General features: G+C 42.9%; 1 protein-coding gene across 1 annotated transcript in view; it reads right to left on the bottom strand.

Annotated features, from left to right (window-relative positions):
• Window positions 1-22,149, bottom strand: part of zfpm2a (zinc finger protein, FOG family member 2a) — a 120,826-nt gene that overhangs the window by 33,938 nt on the left and 64,739 nt on the right. The window contains exon 5 of the mRNA XM_054621880.1: window positions 10,987-11,098. Within this exon, the coding sequence (XP_054477855.1) occupies window positions 10,987-11,098 (112 nt within the window). The remainder of the gene's footprint in view (window positions 1-10,986; window positions 11,099-22,149) is intronic.

Below are 22,149 nucleotides of genomic sequence, written 5' to 3'. Positions count from 1 at the left end.
AAATGAGGCCAACTCTGTTGGGTAATATGGAGCGAGGATGTCTGTCTTTTATTTTTTTATTCAACTGAGCCCTTCATGCCTATGCAAACCTCACATGGTTTGGATAGAGTTCCATCAACAAAACATGTCAATCACCTCTCCGTGAAAAAAGGCAGAGATAGGGGACTGAAACCTATCTCAGACCCCAAATACTGTACTCACGGCTTCCATTTCACAGTCTGTGGGAGAGCGGAGTTCAAAAATCTCACATCAATTTTTTTTTTCACTTTTTTTTTTTTTTTCTTCAATCCAAGGGGCTCAGATTCCGGTTACATTTCACATTGAATAGACTTGTGTTTCCAGCGGTCTAACCCTCTTCTAGTATGCTGGCTAGTGGAGCGATGACAGATTGGTTTCCACTCACTGCACGGGGGAGCACAATGGAGTGGCTTTGACAGAGTTAAGAGAAACAGTGCATCAACGCCCCCCCCTCCCCACCCTCCATCTCTCTTTTTCTGTACACACACACACCTCTCTTCCACTCTCCCTCCTTCTCCCTCTCGTTCTCTCTCTCTCTCTCTCTTCCCTGGGGCTTGGAGAATGGATGGCCCTGTCTGACCTGGACGACACTGATGTCTAGTCCTCTACACTACTGTACCTACAGCACGCCTGTCTCGCTCGCTCGCAGCTCTGTCCACTCTCTCTCTCTCCTTTACACACACACAGCGAGCGCACACAAGTAGCAGGGGCACCCATCTCTGTCACCCAGCGCCGACAGGCAGAGGTCAGCAGAGCTCAGGCACTAAAGCAACCTAGAGGAAGTGCTCATACTGATAGCAGCCAAAAGCAGTGTCATGGTGAAGACAGACACAAGGCATACGTCTTAACAACCTTTAAATGTAGAAAACAGGGCTGTTACTTAACTGTAAATTACTGTAATTTGAATCAGAACAAGAAGTCTTCAAAGTTAAATGGCAAAACAGGTCAATGCCCTCTGCCTGAATCCACATGAGGAACTACATCTTTCGTGGATGATTCAGCACATCACAGTTTACGTCCATTTTCCAATGATCAGTTCCACAGCAGGAAGTACTGTGCCATATATGTAGTCAGGAGACCATTGTATGGATGTCGGAGTGGTGGGCATTCACTTGGGCTTGGTAATGTCACGATGCCACTACCAAAACCCTTAAAGTGATACCGATACCAATAGAACTTCATTTGATACCCATCGTGTGAATACAAGCTGTGTGCGCACAGTGTTCATTGCAGTTAAGGCTCAAACGCCGTTCCCCGGTGGCGTTGTCATGGAACCATAACCTCCACCCTACGGTTCCCCGGCAGGTTAAAACGATTACCTTTTACAGAACTGTTGCTTTAACTAGTGCTGTTTGCGCTGTTAGCAACGTGCCGCTAGCCGCCAGCTCAGACATCTCAGTGTTCAGAGCCATGTGCAGGCCGGGAATCACAGCTGAATGGGTTATAGTTGCTGGACAAATAGTCCTTTTTTTCTATATCTGGGCGCAAAAAGAAACAATTGCAGGTATCATTTGAATGGAGAAGTTTTGATAGTTCTTGGGTCACTTCAGTCGATACCTTAAAGGTAACAAGTACTGATACCCAGCCCTGACATGTACCACATCAGACTCTTATGCAGGAGCCCAAACCACAATCTTCCCCTACCTTGACCACTTCCTTCCTTGCCTACCCATAACCATAGCACAGGCATAACCAAACATTGTCGTTGACTTACCTAAACCATAGTTTGTTCCACCGATTACAATACCTCAACTCAGAGCAACTGCCGATACCAATTACAAATCTGACACCAGGGTTCTTTTTATAGAAACTGTATGGGTGCCTTAGAGTCTCTTCTGAACCTGTTTTTTTGGGTTCTTCAGAGTTAAAAATTGGCATCCTCAACCAACCGAATTAAAAAAAAAAACCTCAGAATCTCCAAATGATTCAAATACAAGATGAAACATGTATTAGCTGTGCTTCCCTCTAGCAGGATTCACAACTTTACATGTATCACATTTGCCAAACTGCTACAACTACACCTTTTAAAGCTCATTGTGGAACCAGCCTCACGCTTCCCTGTGTCCTTACCAATGGCATTGGACTTTAAGAGGGGTGGAATAGCGAAGATCGCGTGAGCAGATAAGCGCGATAAAACAACCCACAGATAAGGCACTAATGCTAGAGGTGGCGTGCAGTTGCGTTTCTCCGTGTGCTGCAATGAGAAAAGAGAAACGGTGATATCACACTGATACGCCGCTCTAAAGACTACGGGGGCTGTGTGTTTTTTTCTTTCCCGCGCAGGTGGATGTACAATCAATAAAATGGATTAGCTGCAAAGGTATGTATAAAGGTTATCGCCGCTTTCTGCCGCATGAACACAGTGGCGACCCCACGAAACAATTTTGTAATGCGCCGAGCTATTTCTTCAGAGTAAATCTGATTATGTTTTGGCCCGGCCTTGATTTTCAGGGGGGGTATACATTATCAAAGGGAAAAATTGCTCCCGCTTCAGCAGACCTTATGAGGTTCGAATTGAATGGTTCTAACTCTATTCTCTAAGCTAGCGGTATCATAGCAGTATTTTTTTTTCTTCCAGTGTCATGTGCTCTTTTTTCCCCCCCTTCATTGTGTTTTTTTTCTCCCCCTCCCCACCCATCCACCTTAGTATGATCATCTCCTCTCTCCCTCAGTGCATCAGAGTTTCACCTAGACTCAGTTTCACTTGTTTAGTTCCACTCGCTGCAGTCCTGTGTGTCAACCCTCAGAGAGACTTTAACCGTGTGGTTTTCCATCACGCTGACTGACGATCTAAACACCCCTCCACCCCAGTGATTCCTCTATCGCTCTCCCTCCATCTCTCTTGCTCACGCTGTCTGACACACACACACACACACACACACACACACACACACACACACACACACACACACACACACACACACACACACTGTGACCCCCTTCGAGCCTGATAAAAAAGGCGCCCCCCCTCCACCACCAAAAAAGAAGCTGTGTGGATGTGCAGAAAGGCCCCTCTCTCCAGCTTTCAGCTTTTGTCTCTGATTATCCCTGCACACACACACACACACACACACACACACACACTCATACCCCTCCACGACCCCCTACATCCTCTCTCCCACATACACACTCTTCTTCTCAACCTGCTCCAGAATCTTGTGTATATGCGTGTGTGTGTGATGGTGGTTGTGGGGGTTTTGACTCTGACCAATGGCATCCAGCAGCAGGGCTTTATCCTGAAGCACACTGACAATGCTTTTCACACCTACTTACCACAGCAGAGACGGGGGCGCTGGGCTGCATCATACACCCGGCCTAACAGCAGGCATAAGGGCTTTTAGAAGACACACACACACACGCACACGCACACGCACACACACACATAACGGACCCTCTTTAATTACTGACTCAAGATCCCGCCAGTAGATTAAAAAAAAAATCTCCCAGAAGCTTATATTCATATCCGCAGAATTTTTTCAATGAATATGAAAAACGGCCATTGATTATGCCGTTAAGGCAGCGGGAGTTAGGAATGGAAATATAAAGTACATATAATCACATTAACTTGCAGTGATTAATGTAATAAAAATGTGATCTTTTTTTCTTATTCCCCCCACAATCTGCATCTGAACACATTCAGCACTGAGGAGACATGCTCCAAATGTTAAAAAGCCGCTTCTCAAAAATCCACTTAGGCTGTTCTGTGTTTGAGGACATTTCACATTCTTATACAGTGCAGAAAGGGAGGGTGCATGTGCACCTCCAATGCCTGCCGTGCACTTGCAGTATTTTGAGCTTCAGTCCCAGACGCACAATCAGCCATCCAGCATGATCAATACCGAAGCATTTCACATCATTGATTATACAATTATAGGGAAGTTAAATCTGTGACACACTCATGTGCGAGCATTAACCACTGCAGCCGGCGGTAGAGACTGAGAGGAAGGGAAGAAGCCTCCTCTTTGCTCACTGCTCTTTTTTTCTTCTTCTTCTTCTCTTTTTTTTTTTTTTTTTTAAACGTGGTGCTTAAAGCGAGCTCAGCGTAGTCCAGGTACTTCACTCAGATGATTATAATGCCACGAGGGTGCAATACATCACTCTTATTAGCCACACTGGAGCACAATGGTATCATAATTAATGGTCGCAGCAGGATTGAACGCTGCCCTGACATGGAAAAGTGGGCCTACTTAAGCTCTACAAGGCATTTAAATATGCAGAGTGAATGGCACAACCCAAACCCTCCTGCTCTAAGGACAGCCCACGCTCATTAGCCTGACACCTTTCCGTGGCACTGATACAAGGACGACGGGCGCGCACACTCACAACATGAGTCAAAGGCGCACGCGCCAAAAAAAAAAAAAAGAAAAAAGATACCACATGCTGCAAAAAAAATGCTGCGTGGCGGTGCATGAGAAGAACAATCTGGTCCCCTCATCAGTGCCCATCACTTCCCTCCCTGTATTGTTGCTTTTTGTCTCGAGGCTTAGTCCACGCTGAATGCAGGATGGAAGTATATGTGTCGGCGGCCATTATTCAGATCTTGGGTAATGGCGTTTTGGTCGGCGCCTGTGTGTTTTCACAGTGAATGTGGGTGCTGTGGCAGAGTGTGTGGCGTCTGGTGCCTGTGCTACAGCGTCTAGCAGAGGGAAGCTGCCTGCACGGCGGGAGAACAATGCACATAAAAGGCTGCCGGAGGAAGCGTCTGGAGCTGACGTCTTTCACATGGCTCTGAATGGAGCAAAGTGTGTGTGTGTGTGTGTGTGTGTGTGTGTGTGTGTGTGTGTGTGTGTGTGTGTGTGTGTGTGTGTGTGTGTGTGTGTGTGTGTGTGTGTGTGTGTGTGTGTGTGTGTGTGTGTGTGTGTGTGTGTGTGTGTGTGTGTGTGTGTGTGGTTTATATGCTTAAGAGTGAGGCAGAAAGAAAGAAAAAATGGGGGGGGAAACACCCTCTTGAACATGTTTGTAGACCAAAATAAAAAGTGTGTTCCAGTCTCACTAAATTGTGCGTGTTATGAATGCCTGCTCTCCTAAACTGCATGTGTGGGATGGTTAAATCCTCTCAGATCGCCGTACGATTTGGATTTTAGCTCTCCTTAACCCACCACACACACACACACACACACGCCATTCCTCCTCCTCTTCCTCGCCACAAAGCCAGCTTTACAACTTCTCTTCCGCTGCTAATGTGGAGGCTTCCAGCCACAAGACACGTTGCTCAACAGCTGCCAAATGCCTAAAAAAACCAGCTCACTCCAGCCTGACCGTACCGAGTTATCGCGCGGCTCAGTGCAATCAATTATTGCTGCAGTGGAATCATTAATAATTTCCTAATGAAAACGATTCTGTTGATCTGTTGTCTTTTAATTAAACATAATTAGTCGGCTGCTCGGAGCCGTGGTGGGAGACTCCTTTAGGGTACAATTTTGTTTTAATACACTGATAATGAAATTTTTACATTGTGTCAGTTGTTTAGTTATTATTCAGTCACACTATTTCGCTATGTTCCCAGATAACAGATAATAACCCTCGCACCTCCTATTCATTTTAAAAGGAGGAGGGTTGAAATGAACAATTACATTTTGAACTGTGAGAGTCCTCTCCTCTCACTGTTTAATGTTGCATACTGCCAGGCAGCAGTGCAGGAAACAGTGCAGTTTAACGCTTTCATTTCTGTTGGGAAGAAAAAACAACTACTCAAAATGTCTTTGGCAATACATTGGAAAGCTTGAGTTATTTATTTCTTCTTTTAAACAGTCAAAAAGATAGTAAATCTGTCCAGGCAAGTCATGCTAGTTCCTCTTCTGCCTCAGAGGTCCACAGCTCTGGAGCAGTGGAAGGAGCAAATGTAGGCATTAAAAAAAAAAAAGGATCTGATTGTGAAGACTTAGTGAATATGAAATAATACAAAGACACAGCCAGTTGGCTAATTCGGCACTGTCCGGGCTTATGTAAAACGGCCTAGTTACATTGGTCAATTTCTGCACGAACAATGGGGCTGAGTTGCTCCGGAGACTTATTGGACAAGCTGTATCTGAATGTGGTCTGGCTTAAGAGGCTTACTGTTGAAAAGTTTAGGTGACCTCTGAATAATGCCACATAATGTGGTCACATTGAGTGTGCATAGTTTCAATGGGCTCAGATAGCAGGTAACAATGGGGAAGGCACAAAGAAGGCTGAATGAAGTCATATATTGTACTGTAGACCTAAAATGACACTTGTTCTTTTAGTGTACAGTCATGTGACCGTGTTGGATTCCAGCAAACGTTAGCTGAAGAAAGGAGCTTAAAAGGGGTAGACTTAGAAAGTCTAAAAAGTGAGGCCAATGCAGAAATGCCTTAAACTTGCATCAGGGGGCGACTCCTCTGGTTGCAAAAAGAAGTCTGATTGCATACATTGTCACTTGATTTATTACCTCAGTAAACATTGTAAACATGAGTTTATGGTCTCAATCTCTAGTTTTAAGTTTTCTTCAATACAGCATGATGGATAGTAAATTATGGTCCCATTTAGAGTAAAATAGACCATAAAGCAGGGTATGCTTTAGGGCGGGGCTACCTTGTGATTGATAGTAAAATTTTGGCGACAAGATGGCGTCAGCCAAAAACCAAGTGGGCGACCGACTAAATGCTTAACTCGAAGCTTCAAACCTGTGGTCCACAAACCAATGGCTGACGTCACGATGACTACTTCCACTTTTATGGGAAGGACTGTGGCTCCACTGACACACCTCCATTGTCTCTAAATGTTGCAGATTGATTGAAGGATGGATATTATTGGTTGAAATTAGTCTGTACTAGCTTACGTAAGCACACGTCATGTTTTGTTTTACAGGCAGAAAAGAAGATTGGATTTTGAGAAATAAATGAGGAGAAATATATTTATTATTTCATATATTGTTAAATAGGTGCACAACATGAGCATTAATGTGATTTAAAAGGTTTAAAAAGGCATTTTTGATGTCCTCTAAGATTCTCTGCAAATGTGATCAAATATAACTAATTTATTATTGAAATAAAATGTTCCTTTACAGTAAGAGTCTTTGCATTTTCAAGAATACACAAATTTTAAAGTATAGTGCTAGCTATATATTTTTAAAGTCTGAGTTCATCTGCACACAGATCCAGACTGTGACAGCTCCATGGTTTCTTTCAGTCCAGCTGTAAATACCAAACATGTACTAATCCCTGAAAATTCCCAACAAAATGCACAATTTTACACTCAGGAATGTATTCATGTCGTGTTTTTAAGGATTTACGTCTTCAGTAGAACAGGTTAGGGAGGTCAGAAAGTTTTGAGGAGAAGACAAATGCATTCTCGTTCTTTTCATGGGATTTGTTCACAATAAGAGAAACCGAACAGTTGCTAAAATTCTTTCGATCTGGGAGGTTTGCAGCTTTTTGAACAGACACATCCAACTGGGAGAAGAGAAAAAAAAATCAAAATGGGGCTGAATTTCTTTCCTCTGTTGAATCTCTGAGCTGCATTGTTTATCAATCTGTTGTTTATCGGTACGGAAAATTCTCTACAGGTTTGTCTCTCTCTCTCTGAGTCCCTGTCTGTCACTCTCTCTCTCTCTCTCTCCTCCATCTCCAGCCTTACTGTAACATATAATTACTCTGCAGACTTGCTGCCTGTTTCTTATAACTTCGGGGGGTTCAAAGAAACTGTCGGAGTGTGGAGGAGAGCATTGTGGGAGTTCCAGGTGGATTTCTCGATAATGAGTTAGCGTGCCGGTAGAGTTGAGAGTTTTAGTAATGGCTGGCTGCTAAGGCTCTTCCTGGGAGTTTAATGTAAAACAAACAGGGCCGCGCTGACAGCCTGGGAAAAAACGATACTGTACTTCCTCTTCAGGGCTCTTGCTGCCTCTTATTTTGAGCAAACGGGAATTCAAAAAAAGGATTCATATTCATGGGATGGCTCTGTCAATCCTAATTTAGGACATTTAAAATGCCTCAAATATTACCACTGACTTCTAATTTCTGGAAATGGGTGAAATGCTGCTGTCCTCTCTGCTCGTCTGGACAAAACGATACAGACGGGGAAACGGAATACAGATTGTTGGCGGAAGACAGGAAATGTGGGATCCCAAAAATAAATCTATATTTGACACTATAGGGTTAGCTTGTCTCAGTGCTGATGACCGGGGGCGCCCCGTGGGGGACCTGAATACACCTCCCTGCTGCTTGTTACACACTCCAGTGCATGTATTATACATAACACGCTGCTAGGAATACAACTCCCAGAGGAATCCTGTCCTCTCTCCACATATTTCTCCAAAGTTCTGGTGCTGGAAGATGAGCGGTTGTACAAAAAAAAATGTAATGCAGAAATCATAGACAGAACACCCAGCAGAAAGCTACAGCCACTCAAACCAATCACCAGTCCTTACTTAGAGATACTCCCCCATAGATTCACCCTGGCAAGCATCCAAAGTGAACCACTACTATCTTTGCAGGCAGCCATAAAGAAAAGCCGAGACCACTGAAAGGTAAGCCAAAGCATATTCCTGCAAAGCATACTGTGTATTGAGATATTCACTGTTTTCCATAAGTGACGCATCTGCAGGGAGCAATGAAGCAGCCTGCAGAGGGTGAAGATATAAACAGTCTAGGCCTCAGCCTTTTTTTTTTTTCAAGGTGGGAAGAGAGTTCCTGTTTTTTTTTCGTTTTAGTCGATCCGTGCCGTAGCGTTGACACGATAAACACGACTCCGGCTCTGCTTCAAAAACTGAAGCGCAAAAAAAAAAAAAAAAGAGGCCGGATTCAGAATTGAATTTGACAAAGTTTTGGTGTTTTTTCAGTGCAATGACATTCAATTTCAGTGTCACCTCCAGAGGGTGCCCACACCTGCAGGTTGGCGGTGAAGAGGAATGAGCGGCATCAAACACTTCACCGCTTTCTGAACTTACTCCCAGTCCACCACAAAAAAAAAAAAAGAGTGGCCAGGAGCAAAAATTTGGATATAGAGCCATGAAAAACGGACACCCAACCAATTTATCTAAAGCTCTCTGTGGCAGAGTTGGTACAAAGCTGTTCGAGTCGAGTGTGGAATTACACAGCCTGAAGTTTTTGTACCGTGTGGTATCATGGTGGCGAATTTTTTAAATTTATTGTAGCAGTTTTCGGGATGAGAAAACTCAAAATTCTTCTGGGAAAAAGATACTTCCATCACTAAGCACAAAACGAAAAAAATGTAAGTGAAATATCAGCGGAACAAAATGGCGTCTGATGTATTTTGTGCCTTAAGACGGCGCAACTACGAGGTGACGAGAGATACTTAACTTCTACGGCGAGATTTAAATTAATTCTTCGTATTCAACATCCTCTCTATTATCGTCCGCATCAGTTGGCAAGCTTGTGGAGATACTTATGGGGGGGGGATTTGCTGTAATGAACTTATACAGCACAACACAGAACAACTCTCACAAGGGGACGTCTGCAGATGTCATTGTGTGTAATTTAATAAGGTCAAACGGGAAGCGAAACAAAAGGAAAACGATACACAGCTGAGGTGGCGATGATGATGATGATGCTATCTCCAGGACACATGTATGAAGAGTGGCGGAGGAGACAAAATAAAGTGAGAAATCCTGTTACCCCCCCCTTTTTTTGTTTCATACAGTCGGTCTCTGAGCAAAAAGATTAGAAGATTTTAGAGAAGTGCATAATCTTCTTTCACAGCTTATCAAAACTTTAATGATTTGGTGATAAAGAGCACAAAGTTAAGTAGCCGGTTAAGAGGATAACTCCCCAGTGCAGTCTAGTGATTAGTAGATGAGAATTGGGAGACTGAAAATCCCGGTTGCAAATCCCACTCCTGCCACTTATTCACTTTGAGGGGGGAAGAAGCTCCATTTCAGCTTTGGGTGGGGGGGTATTGTCACGGGGTAATCACTTTTTGAAAAGTGATAAATGGAGCCCCTCTCCTTCGCCCTTTTCTGGGATCCAAAAACACATCTTTATTTACGTGTTTATTTTTCAGCCCGTCTCCCTGGTTAACACCCGTCAAGACCCAATTATAGCTGTAGAAGCCTGGCCCTTTCATGGAAACTTGCTGGTGTCAGGGCTGCAAACATTTTGAAGCATCTCCTCGTGCAATCAGCAACAAAAAACGAGGGTTTGTGCACGTCCACGTCAGGCCGTTTTAATGAGGGCAAGCCGGACACAATGCTGCAGATTGAGGGGGGTTTATCCCCATGGCAGTGAGTCATTTGGGGGGTTTTCTTTGTGCTTTAAAGGGTGAAGGCTGAATAAACAACATGTTTCTTTTTTTCTTCTTTTTCTGATAGATATTTCGCTTATTTACATGAATCCATATCCAGTGCTGTCTGATTTATTATAGATGCACCAGATAAATCTTTCGCTGTATTAGTACGAGAGCAAATTATTTGAAATGGAGAGCCCCTACTCCACTTGTGCCTTGCTCGTTATCTGCACTGAGATAGTGGATTCACTTAGTATAAAAGAGGAGCATAAAAAAAAAGAAATGGGGGGGAGAGTAGGCATTAATTACCTTGTGAAATCTAAAGACCATTAACTTTGTGTGTCAAGTGATGTTTCTCAGTTCCTAATCAGAGGTTTAGTGATATAAATTACTCTTTGGAGTAAAACAGATATGGTGTGTGTGTGTGTGTGTGTGTGTGTGTGTGTGTGTGTGTGTGTGTGTGTGTGTGTGTGTGGTGTGTGTGTGTGTGTGTGTGTGTGTGTGTGTGTGTGTGTCCTCGTAGTGCAATTATTTCTGCATGTTTGTGACTTTGAAAAGTGAGGAAGAGAAGAGAGAGAGAAAAAAGTAAAAGAAAGAGGGAGAGAGAGACAGATGGAGAGGAAGACAGACAGGCAGGTGGGGAGTGGAGTGGATGGAGGATTGTCAGTGTCTTTTATATTCTTTTTATTTTTTCTGTGGCGGCGGCGCTGTGTGGCGTGGTGTGTCGCGCCTCCGAGAGATAACAGGATGCCGGCGCTGCTTGCTTACCTTTGCTGTACACCACACAGTTGTTTTTGTTGTCCTCCGCTCCCTGCCAAGTCACATCCAGCAGCCACCTGGGGCCGGCGCTCAGCACCACCGGGACCGTGCTCTTCGTCTTCTGGACGGGGACAGATAACACACACTAATCATTTGCTTATTTCGGTGATTAAAGAAACATTAATAACCACTGAGTTACGCTCCTCTGCTGCTCTGAATGGACGTAAACACACAATTTCAGAAACTATACACCATGCAACCAAAGTCCATCCCAAATCCCCTTTTTTCTTCATTTTTTTGTTTTTTTTTACATTGCTGAGAAGATTTGAGAATCAGAGCAGGTTAATGTGTGTGCGTTTGTGTGTGTGTGTGTGTGTGTGTGTGTGTGTGTGGGTGTGTGAGGCTGCACGGTGGTGAAAAATGGGAGCAAGTGAGTCAAAAAACAAGGAATAATCATCCAGGATTGAACCCCGATGATTCAGCATCTAATCTCTTAAAGATTAAGAAAGGGTCTTTGGGATTTATGTAAAAAGAAAGGAAGGAAGAAAGAAAGAAAGAAAGAAAGAAAAGGCTGGCGACTCTCAGAGAGGAGGAAGCGAGCGTTCAGCGCTGAACTTTGGGCACATTGTGCCTCGCTATCGCCAGGATCTCACCATTTCCTGAAAACAAGCAGGGAAGAATTTAAAGAATCAGTATCCATTTCAAAGGCCGATTGAGGTTAGGGGTTTTTATAATATGCCGTGGGAAGAAAAAAATTATTCTGAATGTTGTAAGGTCGTTTTTCTTCCCCAGTCAGAGGTCAAGCGTGTGAGTTTTATTCCATCGAGAGAAGAAATGAAAAAACTAAAAAGGGAGATAGAGTGCGACATCCACCGCGGTGTCACCGGGATCTTGCTTGCTCTATTTATCCTCATGTGATTTCCTGCTCTGTTTTATTTGGTGCTCCTTTTACTCTCGCCTCCTGCAAAATGGAGGCGTTGGATGTGTGAGTGTGAGCACCATCCCAGGCACATCAGTACAGTAGTACTATTATTACTCAAAGGCAAAACGTCAGTATTTCAAGGCCATTATACTTTGAACCCCAGGGGGGAGCCCTCCTTTATTAGGATGTTACAGAAATAGTTGAGCTAAGAGAAAAAAATGGGTCTGGGAGTGCAATCCTGACACTTTCATTTCTTTTCTTTTTTTCCGTCCGAGGCGACAGGACGGCGTCCATCTGCCTAACGAAACAGAAGAAAATGCTCGCGCTTTTCACTTCCTTCCTCCCCCGCAGAAGGCAAACTACCTTCAAGGATAAATGCAAATGTCACTTGAGCATGTTAAAGGTCTGAATTGGCACAGATATGCACAAGAGATGAGCACAGGCAGTGCGCCTGCATGCCCCCTCCTCCTCATCCTCTTCCTCCTCCTCCTCCAGCCGCCCATTTCTCTCTCCATGAACTCTATCTAGTCCTGGAGGCTGGAGGACAAACTGACTTTTTCTTTTTTTTCAGAGAGCATTTATTTACAAATAGCAAATACATCCCAGGGAGATGATAGCAATCTGTTTGGATTTTGTCTGCAAATTAAAGACACTAAATGAAGACAGATTCCTACGTTGTCCCTATATATATATATATATATATATATATATATATATATATGTGTGTGTGTGTGTGTGTGTGTGTGTGTGTATATATATTTATATCTGCACGCTGGCAAACTACACTGCCAAACTGATCAAACACAGACAGTAAATTGTGTCTGTTGATATTCTTATTCCTTCTCCTGGCATCCTCTTATCCCGTCCTGGCAGCAGATGAGAGAGAGAGAGAGAGAGAGAGAGGACCTCTGTAATTTAAGTCATCCTCGATTTCACATTTCAAATTAGCCTCACAATAAAGTCTTCTATCTGGCTAACCTGAAAATCTCACACCCCTGTCAAAGGAGCAGAGCAGACCGGCCGATTGTTGCTAGGACGACTATCTGAAATGGGAATCAGATTAACCCTTCCTTAGATCTCCAGACTGGAGCCATCTCTTATTCAGCGGCGAGAGGCCTCTCCGCCGTCCCCCCTGAGCCTCTGGGAATTCATGATATTCCAGCTGCTCTCAATGGGAGCCAACAGGGACAAAAATACCACCTTAACTAGACGTCTTCCCATTGTTAGAAATGTGTTCAAATTATTACAGCAATCTGGATTAATCCTTTAGTTGCTGCTGAGATAGAAACTTTTTTAAATTTTTAAATTTGATTTAATCTTGATTCACCACTATTTTCTTCTACTTCCCCTTTTGTTAGCAAACAGAGCAGCAGCAAACCCAGTGACAGTTTTTTTTAGTGCAGATTTAAATAATGCATCGATCGCGACAATGGTGGCCCGCGTGCTTTGTAAGCATGCCGCATGTACCAGACGTCACGCAGACAAAGAAACGCAGAAGGAGCAACCGCACACGACATATTTAGGATTAAGACGCAGCGGTGTCTGCAGGAGGGGGAGGAGCCAAATGCAAATGAAAAACATTTTAAGGACCTGATCATTTTGGCCTGATTGGCCGAGGCCTGAAGAAATGCAGACTGACAGGCAGAACATTTAGATTTCCCTGGTAGAGAGGGAGGTGCACAATAAACAAACTGCTCTTAACACATCACAAGCAGCGGATGTGACGTATGGAAGCTCTTTCCTGTCCAAAACATGCTAATGTAAAAATATGCTGACCCCTATTGGATATTAAATATGTCACTTACAAAAAAAACTTCTTTAATATTACAAGTTTATTTGAATTATTAATTATAAATATTCAAATGATGAGATGTTAGAAAACAAGTCAATATTAGTTTTGTTGACGGAGGTACAGTGTTAAATATCAGTTTACACACTATCATCCCTGTCAGAGCCGGCATAAAAAGCTTCCTGTCTGTGCAGTGTGTTATGGTTTATCCACCCTCTGCCTTCACTCCAGTGGTTTCAATACTCTGCCGGTGTTTTTTTTTTTTTTTACTATTATTTTTTTTTCACCTCCCTGAGCCCTGTTACCATTCCCCGTGTAAGAGATACAGTGACCGAAACAGTGTAGTCAGCGAGGAAGTGATTACAAACTGATGCTCCAAATTCGCTATAAAATGAAAATCAATATTTCCACAAGTTGCTGCAACATAAAAGATAACCTTCATTGATTTTTTTCTCGACTTAGGCCTCTGTGATAAGATCTAATATAAATTTTCAGCCACCCGGATTTGGATCAGAGCAGAGCAGAGGCTGAACGATAAGTTCCTCGCACATCTCTCAGAGTTGGATTTTTTTTTTACCTCTCTCCCTCCCTCCCCCTCACCCCTGTCTCCCTCTTCCAAGGCAGGGCTGTACTATTTATAATTGGCCCTGTGTGAGCAAAAGCTTCTATCAGGAATCTGTTCTAATTTTTATTACTGAGAAGCTAAAGCCTGTTCCAGATAATTTGGAAATTTCAGGGGAATTGTGATAGAGCTGATGGCACAGCCGGACTGACTCCAGAAAGGAGCTAACCTGTAATAGCCTCTGTGGCTGCGCTGATTAAATGTTGCCATAGATGAAAGACCTGCCATCACCGCAATAAATTAACCAATCACACAAATCCCAAGTCGCTACTAATCCCTCCTTGATACCATGATCCTCTGATCAGCTGAAGGAGGTGAAGAAGAAAGTGGCTTGTGACACTCAGCCTTCCTCTAACTCCCTGCTTCCCTGTGTAAACAACAAGCTAATGATATCGCCGCTGACCATTTCACCACCACTGGCTACTCTTAACCCGCTTCATGGTCAGGGCAGGTGAAATCGATACAAACCTTGGTGGGAATGATTATTTTCCCCATGGCTTTTTTTTTTTTTTTTTTTTCCTCTTTCTCTCCCTCCACCAAGGTCACTGACTGGCACTGTATCCGTCTTGATCCCACAGCTGCAGGATTTAGACAACTGAGAGATCAAAACCGCTCCGTCTGAATATCTCGACACATTCATTGGCTTCATACACCCCCGCTTTCAACACCCACTCAGTATAAAGTAGTGCCATTTTTTTTAAACAAAAACACCAGGCAAATAATGCCATTTACATCTTTTTGATAAAGAATAAAACACGTTATCAATTTCAATTTCGCTCGAATCCCTGATATATATTATAAACATATTTTACTTCATCCACTCTAAAATGCAACGTAACGCAATGTCCAAAATCAATGCCATGCAATATCCAAAAACATTTCACAGTTTGACCCTCTCCTACAAAATGACCTTCCCATACAACTAAAATTATATAAATGTTCTGTGGTTTTAAACATGTCGAAACATGTGATATTGCTGTTAATAAAAACAAAACAGAAAAAAAGCTAAGAAGCTGCTTGGTTAGATTTAGCTAAATACATCTAGGTTTGGCTTAAAACAACTACAAAACTGAAACAAAGCCAAACAATAACATAAGAAAAATACTTGTTCATGTTAAGACTACAAAAGCACTTAACATGGGACACCACCAACAGTCTCCTGGGTGAAAAACCTGACCCTTCCACCACCCAGACGTCCTCAATATGCGTACTTCTGTGGATTTCTTTTAAACTTAATTTAAACCAAAATGAATCCATAACAGAATATATTTCCTTTAAATCGCATGTCACAAGTTCCATGGCAATGTCATTTTCAGGAGCGCCATGTCCTTTTCAGAGGATACTAGCAGTATAATAATAAAAAAAAAAAAAAAAAAAAAAAGCTTATGTATGGGTTATGTCAAGTTTATATGTTCTCTGTTTCCAACATGGGAGGGAGGATAAAGGATTTGTACCTGTTTTACCAGTCAGTTTACAGCAGACAGCACACTCACACCTTGATAACGTCCATTGCAATTAGTTGTTCACTGCGATGAAACAAATTGCATGTGGTCAACTGGAAATTTCATTAAGGGAGATTTTCCTCTAGCCCTCGTTATCGCTCTGCGTATTAATATTTTCTTAGCCTCAAGGATGGATGGGTTGCAAGGGTCTTTATTTTTTATTTTTTTCTGTTGAATATAAAAAACACAGTCTGTGTTTCTACCACCGCCAAATATATATGCCGGGGGAAAAGCTGTGCATAATGCTTAGTTAGGGCTGCTGCATGTTTCCTCCATTGCGTCCTGAAAATAAGATTCTCCGTCAACATCCTACATAAGGTGAGATATACCGTCATTCCTCAAGTCTGCTTTTGTGTCATTCCCTCCTTCTCCTAAATGGCCATGGTTACATCTGCCGAAATGAAAAGATACCCACAAACGGCTTTCATGCCGTCCTGCCCCCCTTTTCTCCCCCTCTCTCTAAGGCTATAGCATCTGCTATTGGGAGACTAAATAACAGAAATATGCAGGAATTGCACACTAATTCCCTTTAGAGATAGATCTTGGCTGGTGCCCTGTCATAAATCAGAGAATTTCGATATGAAATGAGGCAAGCTGCTCTAATCATTTCTGCATTTCAAATTGGATCACTGGCTCAATCGCTTGGCTTTTTAAACTGCTTGCCTAAGAGCAAATGTGAGGTGGGAGATAATTCAGCTGAAATCTCTGCCTGCTCTGTGCGGCAGTTAGTTTACTGCTTGAGTGCAAGAGAATGCCTTTCTTCTTCTTCCTCCTCTTCTTCTTCTTCCTCCTCCCTTAGCCCATCTTTCTCTTTTCAACTTTGTTAAATTGACTTTTCATTTTCAAAATCGATTAAATTGAGAGAGTCACTGCTGTTCCCCGGAATCTTTAAAGGGACACCCATCACTGTGCGCATGTGCCTTTATTCGGCTGCTGCTATCATTGGCGGCGCTTTGGGGAATAAATATTTCCTCATTTAAATCACCTTTTATCCTGCTGACTGGACTGTACGCATCAAAGTTCATGTGTTGCATTAGCTATTGCTTATTTCCCTCCATTGAAATGCCCACACTGCTTGTATTTATATTGACTGCGGGCGGCACTGCATGATGGCCGCATGCTCAGTGGCTGGTTTAAGACATAACAGAGTGGTTATAAGGCCGACTAGTGATTGGCTGCTCGGATGCTGATTAGGTAGCAATGCTAAATTATGAGCAGCACATCCAGAAATGATTTTGTCATATTATTTTTCAAAGTGAATCTTACTAAATCAGGGAGGGGAAGAGAGGAGAATAGAGACTCAGGAGGAGGGGGGCTCTCTATCTTCTGTACTCCATTCTTCAAGACCTTCGGGCGCATCGAGGTGCTCCAACTCTAAAGCCAAACAGTTTAGAGTAAGCTGTACCTGCCCTGAAGACAAGCAACCCCTTTCTCCACCTCTACTTCTTTTCCTTTCCTATGAATTTATTTTGCTGTTCTTTTTTCCTTTTCCAGTCATTCCCTTTGTGGTGTTATGCTTCCCTTTACTTCCACTTGTTTCCTTTCCACTCCCTGTTTATTCTTTTGATATTCCTTTCCTTTTTCTCTCCTCTCCCTTCCTTTCCTCGTTTTATCTCCTATCCTCTATCATCTCACTTTTCCTTCCTTTTCTCTATTAACCTGTCATTTCCTAATTTTTCTTTTGCTAATCCTATCTTTCCTCCTCTCATCTCCTTTCCTTTCCTCTCTCTCTTTTCCTTTCATTGCCTATTTTTTATTTTGCTGTTCCTTTCCTTTCCTCTCAGTGTCTTTCCTTTCCTCTTCATCTCCTATCATCTCTCATCTCTCTTTTCCTTTCCTTTCTCTCTTTTTAATTCTGATGTATTCTTCTGCTATTCCTCTCCTCTCCTCTGCAATCCTTTCCTCTTCTCATCTCTCCTGTACTTTCTTTCCTCTCCTCTCCTTTCCTCCACTCATCTCTCCAGTCCTTTCCTTTAATATTTGAACATCACCCACACCTCTCTCCAATGATCCAGTCCAAACTTCCTTTCCCTCCCCAGCCCTTCAGCATCATTCAACAATGTCCCCAACTTTCTTTGTAGTGGAGAATGTATAATTCAACTTCACAGTAAATGTGCGTGTACCTCCGTAACTATGTATAATGCGTATGTCCTGAGAACTATTTGAAGTTGTAAACAAGAGAAAGCTGAATTTGTAATGCATGCGCTCCAGGACTTAATCATATCTCGGAGGTATGAGTGAAGGTATGAGCACACACACACACACACACACACACACACACACACACACACACACACACACACACACACACGTGTACTTCTAGTGTTTGGCTTTGGTCAGGGGACGGAACAGCCCTGTCGCTCCACTACTCACTGTTTGAATTACTCGAAATTTCCCATTTGAATTCAATTGGGAAGGACTTGTTTGATCTCTTGCATGTAAGCTGGGGCTGACTCCCCGAGCGGCAAGGAGCTGTGTGAGGGAACATAATAGGGGAACCCGGAGCCAGTAATGTTCACCTGTATGGATATTACCGTGGCCCCTGGGGGTCAAGGTGGCGGGTGGCGTATTCTCCGGACAGAACCACCCACTCTCTGTCGGGAATAAACATGCGGATGGGGGTGAGGATTTCTTCAAAGAGGAAGAAAGGGAACTCAGGAGTCAATCAGTCAATGGGGTCACAACAAATCCCTGCTCTCATAACCACACGCGGAAGACTAGGATCAGTCAGAGGCAGCAAATAAAGACAAACAATAAAATAGTAGGCATGATGCTTGAATAAAGCCCCTGACTTTAGATAAACCCCTGTGCCCCCCTCTAGGTATTGGATTTTAATATTCTTTTGAACTCCCCTCTCTCCTCTGGTGGAGTTTCATGATGCATAAGAATAGCATCTGTATGTGATTTTTATATTTCAGGAGACTCTCTTAAGTCTGTGCATTCGGAATCGGAGCTCTAAACATATCAAATTGTACAGAATCATAATTATAATAACAGCAAAAGAACAAAAAATAAAATGTTTTATAAATTTATAATTTAAGACAAAGAGGAAGCATGTCACTTTGTTCTAACGACTTACAAACCCAACCAAAGGTGTGTTTGATTTGCATACCACCTGATCGTCTACATATTGCTGCAGTGCGCAATAGTTTGATCCCCGGATGCACTTCAGAGAGGTCTGGCTAAATCCACCGACAATATTTACACCAAGTTAAGTAAATAAGATAAAGATGGTGAACTTGGCCCTTGCTAAATGCATTAGACGTGAACTCTCTTATCAGAGTCTCAGCACGCTGACTGTTAAAAGATGGGTTTCTCGAGCTGGAAATGGTCTTTGTTACCCAATTAGTTTGCAGACGACCCCGCGGTATAATATTCCCACTTTGACAGCCTCATACACATCCATCTAATGAGGTGCTGCTGGACCATCAGGGAGCGAATGAACACTGTCCAGAGCTTCATCTCCTCCAGCACCTATCAGCTTTCTTATCATGAATGCTAACCTTTTTTTTTTGTCACAGGACTTTAATTTTCTCTGCTCGGTCGTTTTGACAGAGCTTTGTCTTTGGTCGGCACCAATCCAAATAGGCTGAGGATCAGAGGGCTAAGGCCAGGAAAGGGGACAACGAGGACTTATCAAGGTCCACCAGCAGGGGTTTGCATCCCTGTAGGGTGGCCTTCTAGTCTCAGAAGGAGGTGAAGCAAGGGAAAGCCCCTTTGCTGCTCTGCTTCCTATACCAATGTGCCAAGAAAGGGGGACAACGGCAAACATGGAGAACTGCAACTTTACATTTTTTACAATCGCAGCTAATGGAGAGGGATGGTTCAGCCACCAAAACCCTGCTCTGATCTCACTTTGTCCTGGATGTACCAAGAGGACTATCGGGGGGATGGGGGAGGTTTGCAAATGGAACCAATCGGGGGATTATCTGCACCACTTTTCAAGAAAGTTGTTTCAACATATCACTTGTGCAGCCGTGACAGTGACAGATGGCAAAGCAGCTGGCACCACTCAACTTTGTTTCACTTTTTCTTGCCTCTTCTTATTCTTCCTCCTCTTGTGCCTTTGCTGCAACAGTGCTCCGTCGTGTATTGAAGTGTTGGATATAGTCATTCATTTGGGAAGACATATTGCGTACTGTAAAAAGAAGGCGATAATCGTGAAGCCAGGGAGTTCTGAGCTTGAATATTGTCGCATGTACAGACTGAAACTGAGCTTTGCTTGTTTCATTGTTAAGGTATATTGCAGCTAAAGAAGCATTTACCCCTGATTCCCGAAAATCTTGAGATAAGTGTGTAAGCAATAGCGGGTGACGTAAGTGTTATCCCGATAGGAACAGTTGTTCAGGAGTGTCGATGCTCACATAAAACCGTTTTGCGTGTGTTTATGACGTACAGGAAACATAAGTATTTACATGCTGCATCTCTTCAGTGTGATATGTTTGCTATGCAGACTGTGTCTCTCCCTGATGGTCCTCTGGCAGACAGCAAACACCCAGAGAGTTGTGTATGAGGGTCGGATGCGAATGGGTGGGGGGGGGACAGGGACCCCCAGCTCACCCTTTCCCCCCCCAGGACCTGGAGCCTCACTGTGGGGCTTTCAGCCGTCACAAGTCCTGCTCTGCTGCAGGAAGACAGCAGCCTGTCTATCTATTTACAGTAGAACGGCCACATCTTTAGTGTCTACTGTGAGGATGGAGCCATTCATGTCATTACAGCGACATGAGCAATGTTTCCTTAGTGTGAAATCTGCACAATAAGGCACGCTCATCTTATCTAGATCTACCTTCTACACAGACAGCGGCAGAGAATAAATAAATTACCGGATGAAGGCATTTTTAGCATTTTATGATCTGTGGTATAGAAAATTCTATAAAATGGATGTTCTAGAATGTTTCCAACAGTAGTCGCATTTTTACAATAATAAATTTGTGTGCAACCACATTTTATTTTCAGAAGACTACTACAATTACTTTACAGCACAAAGCAGGAAACAGGAAGTGGTGGAAGAAGTATTCAGATCCTTTACTTAAGGAACAATTGCAATAGAGCAATGTTATTGAAATACATTACAAGTAACAGACCTGTATTCAAGATCCCAAATAACAATGGAAGTAATATGAGCTAAATGTGATTGATTGTTAAAGTAAGAGTACACAATCTGCAAAAAAATTCTCCCTCTGAGTATTTAATAATGATAAATTACACCATAAGGTCCAAGTTCAATCAATATTATTACACTGTATTTTCATGATTTGTTTTTCATTTCTTGTTTGTAAAGTAAGCTGTAACTATAGCTGTCTGATAAATGTAGGGATAAATAAAGTGAGAATTCCGTGTGAAACGACCAGAAGTCTAAAGTAGCATAAAGGTGCTTTTAAATTAGTGAAAGCAAAAGTGCTAGGGAAGATAAAGGACACTGAAAAAACACGTTTAATTTCAACATTTTAACGTCAACGTGTTTACCTTGTATATTGAGGAGATGAAGAATAGAATCTTTGACCCATTGTGATACGAGTGAAAGGAGAAAACATGGACTTCATTGTTAGAAATTACAGCCATTATTGCTCCCACCCAAGCTTCAATACCATTTTTCTATAACTTTTAGAAGAAGATAATGTAAATAAGAATGCTACACTAACTAGTACATAATCATTAACACGGTGATTGGCCCTGCAGAATGTCCCCATCTTTATATCTGTGTTGATCACTGCATCCTTGTCATATTGAGGAAACCTATCAGCCATCATGGCGAGCACGAAGCAAATCAGTGAGGCCTGCTCTGCTTATCGGGGAGGGGGGACCTGCCATATCAGTTTGGGTGTAGTTGTGTTTTGGTGTAAGGGATGGCGAAAATGTCAGGTTCACTTGTAGATCAAGTCAACCATGCATTATCTCTCAAACAGTGGAGCAGGGCCGTAATAGCTGTCTGACTGTGGTGACTGACTGAGTGCTTGAAGGCTAAATACAAGGAGCAGTGACTTCAAGCCATGCACGCAGTAACTCTGAAAGAGCAGGCTTGGGAAATAAATGCGTATAGCAATAAATAAAAAAAAAACCCACTAGTGGTGGGTTGCTCTCGCCACAGCCTGTAATCCATCTGCCTCCCGAACGGACATCAATGTCATGTTGATCTGCGTTAGAAAAAAAGCCCACATTTAAAGGGATACTTCAATAGAATTCCCAATGATGTTCCCCTACTCATTTTTAGCAATGCGAGAACATGAAAACCATCGATAAATTGCCGTCGATAAATACATGGATGAGGCGGGGGGATTTGGGGGGGGGCAGCGCCAGATAATTACCATTTTACCCATCTGAAGAGACCCCAGCCCTG

The sequence above is a fragment of the Anoplopoma fimbria genome, chromosome 20 (genome assembly GCF_027596085.1).
Source record: "Anoplopoma fimbria isolate UVic2021 breed Golden Eagle Sablefish chromosome 20, Afim_UVic_2022, whole genome shotgun sequence".
Classification (NCBI taxonomy): Eukaryota; Metazoa; Chordata; class Actinopteri; order Perciformes; family Anoplopomatidae; genus Anoplopoma; species Anoplopoma fimbria.
This window is presented reverse-complemented; position numbering and strand designations above follow the sequence as displayed.